Genomic DNA, 12,168 nt, shown 5'->3' with positions numbered 1-12,168 from the left:
CTCAGTCTCATATGCAGTGCAGACTCCTGCTGCATTCTCCTCTCCGTGCTGCTCCTTTTTCCTTTACCTCTCCCATTAGCCAGTCCGGATCTGCTGCTGCGCTACCTCTGGGTGAGGAACGCTGACTGTGACAGCAGCAGCAGCAGCTCGTGTCTGTCTCTGGAGGAGAGCAGGTGATTCTCCTCTGAAGAGGTGAATCAGACGACAGGGATGTTGCCTTAAAACTGCTGCAGCAAAAAAATAAAAAATATATGCTAATTAAAAAGCGCCCACATAGCGTAACAAAATTCCGGATGGTGAAATTCCAGGACAGTCTGGATTCCAGCAAAAAAATATCTTGGCTTGGAGTTTCGGTCTAATGAGTGCGAGATAAAGGAACCCTTCTAAAGGCATAGCTACTGTCGTCAGAGGCTCTGATCCAGTGAGGCACAGCATGCGCCGCCGCTCTGTGTGTTTGTGTGTGTGTGTTTGCATCTGAGAAAGCGAAGTCTGTGAGCAAATAAGTGAGGAGGGGGGGTCTGTGGATTGAGTGAGGGAGGGAGGGAGAGACAGGAAGAGATAGAGAAAGGGAAAACAGGCAGCCATGGTGCAAAACAGTAAGGCAGTAAGTGAATAAACACATGCTACACATTTACAGCACACTGCCTTGCAGGACCTGGCAGTAACACGTAGGAATCATACTGCAGAGGCGGAGCCTGATTTAAGTGAGCCGTCAGAGCTCTTACAGAAGGAACACAAGGATATTTGGCGTGGATGTGCCGCCATGATAACAACTGGAGAGTGTGTGAATGACGGAAACGCAAATGCCTGTCAACGTGATATAATATGCCTCACTACCTGAGGCTGAGGAAGCGAAAGGATATGGCGCCTAATGCATTCTGGGGGGGAAAAAAAATCAAGATCTCGCTCCATCTCAAGCTCCTCTTTGCCCTGGCGATGCATGACTATCTGAGTTCAGAGGTGTTTGGGTGGGAGGAATATAATGGTAAAATGAATTAGAAAATGCTGACACTTGAGAAGAGGCGCTCATTATCAGGTGTGGAGCAACAAAGTGAGAGAATGGAGAAACAGAGAGGGAGAGATTGCAGGAGAAAGAGAAGGGAGAGGAAGGGGGGGGGGGGGACTGCAGTGATATCAGCTACATCACGGTCGATGGAGATATCAGCTGGGATTGACTAGTCGGTCGAAAGGACACGCATGGAAACAGGAGGACAGAGGCAAGCCATGCAGCATCACCTCTCGTAGTGACAAGAAGACGCCGCGGGCCATTACTCAAGCGGGGGTGGGGGGGGGGAACGGAGAGTGCATTTCTGGAATGGTAAGTTTGCTTATTGGTCCATTAGTCATAAATAAAATCAGATTTTCTTTTCTCCCATCTGTCTTTCAAGCTGGGTCAGAGGGAGACTTTAAACACTGATGAGCTTCTCAGGAAATGTTGATGTCTTTAGCAGAACTGCTGCGATGTCGAGCGCTGCTTGGGTATCATCTGGAGGCAAATTCAAAGCAATAAATGTGAAAATCAGTGCGTTTAATCTCGTCACAGGAAATGTTTCATCAATGACTCCTAGAAAAGATATGGAACTAATTTGCAGACAGTTGATTGAGTTAAGTAAAATGATGCTTGCATTTATAAAGTTACATGCTTTGAGGGTTGGTTAACATGATGAAAGCCATGCTCCTTGAACAAAAGAGGAAGGGGTAACCTAGTACAACCCACGCAACCCTGCTACTGACACATCCTGAGCTTTCCTCCAATCAATCCTACAAACTGCTATGATTGTTCTCCATCTTCTCTTCTTTGCGACTCAAGGACATTGATTTGCATTTAGGTTCAGTATTCTCCTACAGGCTACAATGAAACGATTTTTCCCAATTATAGAGAAGGCTGAAAGATAATAATGCATTTACATAATCAAATAATCTTTTGCACTCAAGAGCAATTCAGACCGTGTACACAACATATATAAGTGTAGAAGCCTGCAGACTTTGCCCGTGACAAGATACAGGATGATGTTGACAGCGTTTTAAATACTTAAACACCTAAATGTGCACTGTTTGTTCTCAGGAGGATTTGTGTGAGGTTTTTCCACAGACATCCATTTTTGCCCCAAGGGGTAAAGTAGCAGGATTAATCATCGCACTTTCAGATTAATTAAGCATAATGCAGGCATCCTCTGAAAGGCATGGCCTGCAGATGTGATGTTCGGTTGATTTCATTAGGCTAAAAATGAAAAACACCTAAAATAATCCTGGCATGAAGGGTGCATGAAAAAGAGAATGAAAAACCTGAATGCACCAAAAATCTGGCAGAAGACTATTTATGAAATGCATAGCTAATGTCATCAAATACATTTGTAGCAGCACCAGAACACAATTCTGATCTGTTGAGCTGACATCTAAAAATAAGAGACGCATGACTGCTAAAGGGGGTCAGTTACATCAAGAAAGATTCAGACCTAAATGATTTTAGCAGGGCGTCTGGGGGCAAAGCTTTACCCGCGACTCTCCCGCATCGCTACACCTTAATTAAACAGGATCTCCACTTTATTTTCATCGCTTTGATGTCTTGGCAGACCGTGCACACGCCTGGCTGAAAAGACGCTGCATGTGACAGTGGGCTGCATATTGTTGGCTGCAGATGGCAGGTGCAGAAATAGAATTCAGTAGCCTCAACATGTCGGCTGAAAGGAGTGAGCTGCAGCAATGATTACAATGCATAAAAGACGCCGCTAACAAGAGAGGAAATGGCCACAGTCTCTTGAGTGTGAACGAGCACAATTCCTACCTAAACGGCTTGCATTGGCGAAAGATACAAGTGCAAGAGGCGCAGAACCGTCTATCTCCAGCAAAACACGGGCTTGGCCTTGATATTCAAAATGTGAAACCTGAGAAGATGATGGGTAATCACTTCAGATGATACAACGTTTGCTTGGCTGAGTTCTCGTCCCTCTTCACTGCTCAAGTCTATGTTTGACGGTAAGCCTGAAAAAACACGAGAAGCATATTTGGCCACAGAAGAAGCCCAGTTTTTGCTGTTGGCTCGCATCAATCTCGCTGCCTTTTAGCTCATTATAAAAACATTAAAGACAGCGCTGGCAAAAAAAGGACAAAACACTTTGTTGCTTGCTGCAATTAGAAAAAAACGACATCTGTGCTGCATCCAACAACTTGGTCTCAGAGGGTTGACAATGATGGTAACTCCTAGGGGAGTATAATGATCAAACTTTGTCAATCAATCTTGATATATTTATGATTATATCATACATCTAGTCTTCAACAAATACTATGCTTGTTTTGCTTTCTATAGAAAAGCAAAACAATTTCTAAATTGTTTTCTGAATTTCTGAACTCAAAACTATGCAAGAGGATTCTGCAAAAAATCACAGTTTCTACAATGAAATTCCAAAACGCTATAGCCAGCAGCAAAGTGAAATGAGATAAACCTGAGTGCCCACTGACTGACATCCTGGTGTGAGTGAACCTTTAATGCATGATCAGCATGCGGCTGTCACACGTATGCATGGAAGTTCACTTCTGTCGGATATACGAACGATGTGTGACAGTCCTTCAGGTGTCAAACGCAGCATTATAATTATCTTCATATGAAACGTACATCTCTCTGTTAAGGCTGGATGTACAAGCATTGCTGCTCTATCTGTGCACTTTATGAACCCCACTACCTTAGAGATACTTGAATATACTCAATGGAATAGCACAGTATGCCACCCCCCAAAAATCAAATTAGACTTGTACACATGCATGTGTCACTGATATAACTGGCATCTATTGCATACAATTCTGACACACCACTGCTATCTATTTGTCCACTGCTTGCCTGGTCAATCACAATGGATTTGGCTATTATTGCACTGTGCAAAACATTTTAGCCTTCTGAGTGCCTTGTTATGTTGTGTTACATAAATTAAATCTGCTTTTCAATTTTACTAGGTTACATAAATGGACTGGGGAAAGTGAAGGATTAGCACATGGGCTTTTATCTGGCCACAGGGGCGGCTTCGAGAGCCAGTAAGCAGCCGGTCGGTCTGGCTGGAGTGAAAAGATGCCAATTCTGACAGGAAGTACAGAAATCCATCTCATATTGAAACAGACAACAGAGTGTTGTATAGTCTGCAGCGTGTTGCATGCTGGGAGTGCTCTCTCTCTAGCTACTGGCATTAGAAGCTGCCTTTTTTTCTCCTTGTCTTCATCTAATTACATGTACCATCATAATATTGTAATAATTATGACGACAAATAAATTACTCAATTAATGGAGAAGAGGACTTTAATGTTTTAGTCCCTACATACAAACACGGCTGCAAAAGAAAGCCATCATTGGCAGGATAACTGTTGACTCCTCACTAGTACCTCGGTCAATGAGTTTATGAAATCGCGCAATTGGTTGTTTGTTTGTCTTCATGCAAGATACTTTGAAAGGGACTTGAAGGGAATGCAATTTTATGGAGGAGTATATTTGTGCAGAGGAAAAGTTGAATATATTTTTTTGGGCATATCTGCATACAGAAACCATTTTTCTTTTCCCCCCAAATTCGTGACAAACTAATAATTAGTCCTTTAAAATAGACATGGAGTGTAATGTGTCTCTGTTCGACTCAACTTGATCCCTATTAGTGAGGTAGTTTAGCATACATTAACGATATCAATAGCCTGGCAACAGTCCCATGCTGCTTTAAAAATGTAATAATAAATAAGAGCATCAGGCTGACCTGGTTTACAGCTGACAGATTATGCAACTACATTTAATCTGACATAAAGCACCTCTGCAGAGCATCACGCTGGTAATTAATTGTCACTGATGTTATGCTGGCCTCAAAATGATGTGAAGCTGTGGGATTAAAGCCACAATAGCATCAACATCTTCTTAAATTCTTCATTAAAGTGGGTCATGATTCACCACGTGCCAAACACAGTGGAAGATCTGACTTTATGAGCGGAGCAGCCGATGAGTGACGCTTAAGTGAGCATGGTGTCACTGTGTGTCTGAGTGTTTGCGACAAGTCACAAACAAAGCCAAAGAGAAGGGAAGCTCTGCACACGCCTCGTGAGTGCGTCTAGCTTTCATGATGTAAACTGAATGTAACCGTTCTCCTCTCACACAGCCCCTGCAGCAGGGACTGGGAAGCCCTGGCAAATCCCTGGGAGCAAGCATAGACAAGCATTCTTCTGGGGGCTCAGCTGCTGCATGGTCCGGGTGTCAAGCGGAACCCGCCATAGTTCCATGCAGCGAGGGACAGAGAGAGACAGTCACCAGCAGGGCTGGAGGCCTCTACCTGGAAATGAACACTTCCATGATGGCGTTCTCAAAACTGGAGAGGGCCTTTAACACACGTTGGGGAATATCGCTCCACAAATCACCACTAATTGTAATAATAACGTACAATTTAGTCTTTAGTATCCTTTTGGCAGTATTAGACCGGGAAAGGGATTGATTGATGAAAAACCAATAGTTTCATTTAGCTCCAATATGCTCATGAATTAATCAAGCCAACAAGCCAAAGCCTGAATAATATTATATAAAACAAAATACTGGCAAAAGCCATCATAAACCCATAAAGCAAAAATAAAGTAGTAGTGGTCAAACTGTGGCTGCAGAGTTGCGAGTGACTTCAGATCTTAGAGGCTTGGTTTGAACTCCCCGACAGAAAGAGGAGGTGAGGCGTGTTTAATAAATGTTCGGTTAATTCTCTCGAACTCTTTGATTCCGTGTGACATTGGTAGAAGATTGAACTCCCTCTCCAGAAGTCAGTGTTTGCAGTGTGAGTCATAAGAGGCCGTGGCTAATTGTGAAATAACCCGTCACAGCTCTGAAACCGGGAGCGGGGCTTGTAATTAAAAAAAAATCTGTTTGATATAGCTTAGCACAGGCTGTGTCCTGCGAATTCTAATCAGCTATCAGGCTACATTAAATTATTCTTATCCGTGACTGCTCACCCATTGGTTGCAAGAGGTCAGGTAAGTAATGTTCAGTAGATTAAATAGCGAGCGGGTCTGTTTGTAAAGAGCTAATTAGTGACCAATTTAAATTGAATGCCCCACGAGAGTGTGAAATTACTGCGTACGACAACAGCAGTTAAAAGTACAACTTCAGTCTTAATACTGAAAATATTACCTCGCAGTACACCAATGCTGTGAGGCTGTATAGATAAGATTAACCACATTTTTACACAGACAGACCCGATGCTAAATGAAAGACTGTCAACTTCATCGTATATTTAATAAATATGTTTGTATGTATGACATTATGATTGGTAAAGGTAAAATAAAAATAAAATAATTAAGGCACTCAAATCCCTCCTTCAGCACACATATCAGTAAATGTAATGCACATTTGTAAAACAGGAAGCATATTAATGACACAATACTGCCCTTTATAGAAAAACCCTTAAAACATAACACATAAGTGAACAATGCTGTTCTTTAATGTGAGAACTGTAAGGACAGAGACGCTAAAACAAGTCTTGCGGGGTATGATATCTTCAGGTGTTTTACGTCTCTTCACATCATTGCAAATGTCCAAAGTTTTCCACTCATGCCTTAATGGCTAGAAAGGTGTTAAAATGCAGTGAGCCATTACACATTGACCTGTGAGGAGGAGTCTGGCTGATTTCTATTCTGGAAAAGAATTACAAGTAAGCAGCAGTTTCGCTTTTAAAACCCTGCAAGCTCTTTGAGTCAATTTCACAATCCTGGAGTTTCCCTATCTCCATTTATGTAGCAGCGTGGAGCTGTGGCAGCAGTTTCCAGCTCAATGCATCCATATGACTCACACAGAAGAAAGATTTAGCAAAAGTCATCCTATACGGAATGTAAAAAGACAACTACAAATGTTTTCATTTTCATAGATGTCTGGAAAACGGTGCGCAAACAGGGAAGCTGCAGAATCATGCATGACATATTTAAAGCTGCATTTTATTAGTATGCAAATCTCAACTAATAAAAAAATAAAAAAATAAACAAAAGGCTGAAAAATAATCACAATAGTTTGGTCTGGAAGAGTATTTAAAGCACCAAAGACACGACTGATTGATCAAAGAAATATAATGGGTATAATAAAGGAGGCGCTGTATCTGTGATCCTCTTGCTCTTTTCAAATGATATGTGGCCAGGTTTGGGACTGAGAAGAAAACCTCCAACGCCACATCCATCTTCTCCTTCAGCATCACGGACGCTTAAGATGCTGATTTTTCAGAGCCACAGATTCTGTTCTGACCTCATTCCAATAACGCAATCAGGGCGGAATAGAAGACTAGACTAATATATTCCACTAAATAGCTCCTCTGCTCATGTTCTCTCTCTCTCTCTCTCTCTCTGCTACTAGGAGATGGAAAGAAGGCATTGCAGTCTTACTCGTGGGGGTATTTTGGTCATTTTGCCTACAAGAGTCACTCCTCATTCCCTTCAGACTCCATCGGATCACATGAGGCGTCTGCATCCACCTCCACTCTCTCATACACAACACACTGTCGTGCCAGTGGTAGCGATTCCTAATCAGAAATGCTTACAGGGATGCTTAAATATTTCCCCCTCACATCTGCTGTTTGGAGGATTTAAGAGGAGAATCAATTATAGTGCAATTATAATCTATTCAATATGTCAGACTAAAAATAAACATGGTTCAAGTTTCTGAGAAACATGCTTGACTCAGTGTGGCTCAGGCAACTGGCTCTATGAGCTAGAGTCACAAGGCTATTTTAAATAAGTCTCCATTTCATGAACAGCACGGTGTTTTCATGAGCCTTGGTCCCAGGGCGCAAGATTATGTCTGAACTTCAGTTCTGGATTATCCTTGTAACTTTCAGGACACATTCATAATTGGAAATGACTTCACCTGAAGTGAAGGTCACGTTAAAAACATTTGGGAACTTACTGTTTGATTAAGTGTTAAGAGTTTAGTCACACAAATTTGTAATTGTAATATAGATCTACAGAAATATATTATATTTACAAAGAAACAACAATAAGATAAAAAAACACATTTCATATTTGTGCAGTTGGTTTTTATATTACCTTTAAACTTCATTTTCAAAATAAATATGCTAAATAGCATTACTTCGTTAAACAAGGGCTGTTTCACAATATTAGATGTGAATGGACACAGCAGACTGTTGAAAAGATGGGGGCTACTACCTGCCATAAACTTCAAGTGATGACAGTGACATAAAATACAGCGCACAAGGTGAGCATTGAGCAGCAATATTATGAGCATCCTGGACTATAATGTACACATTCACTGTGTACTAGATGCAAACATTGCTTCCTTATCCTCAAATAACCCCCTGCAGAGTTTTGAAGGGGTAATATTCGCTTTTAAAATAATACTGCATAACACTATATTTCAATAATAACCACAAAGACCCAATTCTTGCAGTTCTGCTAAATGGCTCTACTGCAAATGAAGCTTAACTTGCCATGACCGCTGGACCAGAAAGCTTAATGTGAATCTCTTGCTATTATAAGTCTGAAACTCTTCTAGTACAAGTTGAGTCTATTATTTTGGACGTAGAGGGCTTTTGATACCGGAAGCTGCAATGAGATCAGAGTGTTTGAAAATGTGCTGCGATCAATGTGTCTTATGCAATTAGTATTTAATGCAGCATATTAATTGCTTTACGTCAGCACCTTAAAATGACAACACTCAAACTACATGTCAATGTTTAAAAAATAGAATGAACAGTGAACAAAAAAGGATGCCCTTCATTCCATCTTCTCTCTATTATTTGCACATCTACAGGCCCTTTGTGTGTGAAGTATGTGTGCGCTCTGTCCTGTGTGTGTGTTTAATATATCGAGTGTAAAAATAACTTCCCCACTGGGGATGAATAAAGTACAGTGGAACCTCGTTTCAGGAATTTAATCTGTTCTTTGACTCCGTTCGTGACCCGAAACGTTCGTAAACCAAAAGGTACAGCAGGCTTAGGTGCTGCATGCAGCATAGCGGTGGCGCTGCCAGCGACACGACGAGTAGAATGTAGACAAAATGTTTTACTCGTTTGTTGAGTCATAAAATGTAACGAATTTCGACTCGTAAAAGTAGGTACACTCGTAAACAGCGGTATTACTATATTGTGTTCATAAACCAATTTGTTCGTGAAATGAGAAGTTCACGAACTGAGGTTCCACTGTACATTATATCTAAATGTCTTACCCAGTGTCCATATATACATCTATGTATATATATATATATAGATGTACTGCATATCGCACTGCTTTGATAATTTTATAAATCGCATATAACTCTTTACACTGATTTCCTATCTTTCAGAAAATAATTGGTTTTGGTTTCTAACCAGCAAGAAAACTCATTTGCTTCAAATGAGTCACAGAGCATCATGTTGCAACCTGCTGACAGCATCGCATCACTTTTGCGTGGCTTTGCAGTCATAAGGAGAGATTAATTTGAAAGGTGAGATGAGTCAGAAGGTCCCCAATAAGAAATAGATAGTCAAGAGAGGCAGCAACCGATTACAAGTGAGAAACTCTGTATCCCAGGACACAGACATTATGACCACCAGAAAAAAATTATAAATTGTGCTAATGTGGATAGACAATAGCCTCCTACGGGAATGTGAGTAAACCGAGAAGAAACCCCACTGACTGAAATGTAAAAATAAGAAAAGTGAAACATAAAATACCAATCCTGTGGGACAGACCCTTAGGTCCCATACGAGCATGTCTACTTTCATTAGCTGAAAATAAAAATATTTCTATATGAAATAAGACTCTTTAGCTCACTGCTATTGTTCAAGCTGCATCTATTTTGGAAAATTAACATTTCTGGTTTGGTTTTTAGCTTTGCATAATTGTCTCTATGTAGGGACCAGTGGAATATTTCAACTAAAGCAGGCTTTCCCCTCTAGTCTACCCGTTCAGGCATGATACACCCACACTCACGGTCACTGCAGAATGCTCCCCCGTAGGTAGTCATGGTGCAGTCACAGGAAAAGCCCTCCCATAGCTGCAGACACACTCCCTGATGGTGACAGGAGTCCTCTGTGCAGGTGGTGCTGGGACCTGCGTGGCGTAATAGAGAGCACATACACCAGGAGCTCTCCATTCTATTTATGCCTCTTCACTAAAGACCATTGAATACATGCATGTAAACCCAGTAACGCAAACAATACAGTGCGTCTGCCGACGGAAAGACGAATGTTATTATTACTTATTATAATTATTAAACCTCATCTAAAAAGAAAATGCCCTTATCTCTTTTGCTCCACCAATTCAGATATCACCTGATCAGAAAGTCTCCAAAGTAATAATTGCAAAGCATTCAGCAAAGCCATTACTGCAACAGAGGTGAGCTTAGTTTTCAGTGAGCAGTTCCTCTGGCTGGAAAAGGAATGAAAATAAGATCGCGGGAATGCTCCACAGGTGTTCCGTGCTTTCCGGCGTGTACCCCTGCCTCACCTCCACAGTCGCGCTCCACCTCTCCCACCTTGTGGAGCGCATCGGTCAGCAGGTCAGGGAGTCTTCCGTTCAAGTCCACAGAGGCCAGGCAGCCCGTGTATCCCTCCCGGGACGCTATTAACCTGGGCAGGCTGCTGTACATGCTCTTGCCAACACCACCAATGTACAGTTCACCTTTGAGACACAGGAAGATAATTTCTGTCCAACAAAGTCACATCATTTCTCACAACTAATTATGTGTTGGTGTGTAAAACCAGCAGACTTAATACCAAAATAAGAAGAAAAAAACATTTTATGACTGTATTTTGCTTATAGGGCCATTTAAACTGAGTAGTATATGGTATTAGGTGCAATATAAAACAATTCAAACAAAACGTTTAGACAGAGATTTACATATAATTCTGTCATATAAAGTATTTGTACTGCTGTTAAGAATACAACAAAATAAATAAAATACCACAACAGATGCACTTTTACTTTAAGGTCCAAATAATTTCCTAATAAAACATTGCGATCATCCCCTAAAAAAAGAATATCATGGCTAACTCTGAAGGTCCTGTGCGGTCCCTAACCCTAACCCGTCTCCACTTTGTCTTCTGAGTAAACGCTTACACTAGATTATAAAGATTACCTTTTAAATCCAGGTTGCGGGCTCCATTGGCGTGTTGGGTGACGGTGCGGGAATCTATCTTCAGGATGTGCACGTTGTTGTTGTCACGGGAGATCACCACATTGTGCCACTGGTTGTCACTGAGCGGCTTGTCAGAGTTCCCCTTCATCAATGACGGCCCGTTTCCCAAATCAAAAACATAGTGAACGTACCTACAGAACAAAGTAGATATTTACATTATGTCGCATCTAATATTACTTCCTTACCTAATTTAAAAATTAGACGATCAAATATTTTTTTATGTGATTAATGCATGTTACATAATTAAAATGATTCTAATGGACAACCATGTTTCTCTTTGATGTGCAAAGCTCAATTGTTTTGCTGCTGCTGAGGATACAAGTCATTTAACCAATTCCTGATTTATCAGCGACTGAAAAGGCAGATCAGGATGAACGTCAGGCTACTTCCTAGGTAGGTGGGATGATGGGAAATATGCAGATTAACTGAATTCTCAATGCCCATTTAAATCACATCATCTTATTTTATCATATCAAAACACACTCATATGACCCTGAAATTAAAATATACTGGATGTAATGAAGCTTTAGAGGCTATCACTACTAGAGCTCAGAAACATTCCGGATAAATAATAAGCAAATACCTTCCACCCACAGGACCAGCAATTCTGTGCAATCTTGATACAAACAACATTAAAATCAATTCACCCCATTTAATTCATTGTGTAGCACTCAAACAGTATCACGAGTTTAGAAATGTATTGAATGCTAACACTGCTCAAACAGCAGCTGTCAGTAACTAGGTTATCAGGTTGTTTTGCCTTACAGGGCTCCTGTCCCATATTGATTGCCTTCTCCTACCGCTGCATGATCAAGATGCAGTAAAAAAAAAAAAAAAGGGACCAGAATCCCTCTGTTTGTGCGACTGTGGGAACAGAGCAGCGCGATACTGGAGCATGACGTCAAAGAAAAATAGCCTCCAAGTGAATGTGTTTTATGTTGTTTTAGGATGCTATACCACAGAGACAGCAAGTGCTCAGATTGCGCATGTGAAAGCACGTTTGTAATGCTTACTGCGTGCCATCGTTTTGAGATTAAATTTGATCAACAG

The 12,168-nt window shown here is 41.1% G+C and overlaps 1 protein-coding gene across 1 annotated transcript in view; it reads right to left on the bottom strand.

The window, feature by feature from the left end:
- Window positions 1-12,168, bottom strand: part of LOC137916079 (neurexin-2-like) — a 45,578-nt gene that overhangs the window by 15,828 nt on the left and 17,582 nt on the right. The window contains exons 9-11 of the mRNA XM_068759199.1: window positions 11,059-11,249; window positions 10,428-10,601; window positions 9,912-10,031 (exon numbers count right to left, since the gene is read on the bottom strand). Coding sequence (XP_068615300.1) covers window positions 9,912-10,031; window positions 10,428-10,601; window positions 11,059-11,249 — 485 coding nt within the window. The remainder of the gene's footprint in view (window positions 1-9,911; window positions 10,032-10,427; window positions 10,602-11,058; window positions 11,250-12,168) is intronic.

This window comes from Brachionichthys hirsutus, unplaced genomic scaffold (genome assembly GCF_040956055.1).
Source record: "Brachionichthys hirsutus isolate HB-005 unplaced genomic scaffold, CSIRO-AGI_Bhir_v1 contig_923, whole genome shotgun sequence".
Taxonomy (NCBI): domain Eukaryota; kingdom Metazoa; phylum Chordata; class Actinopteri; order Lophiiformes; family Brachionichthyidae; genus Brachionichthys; species Brachionichthys hirsutus.
Note: the sequence above shows the minus strand (reverse complement) of the source record. Positions and strands in the feature narration are given on the sequence as shown.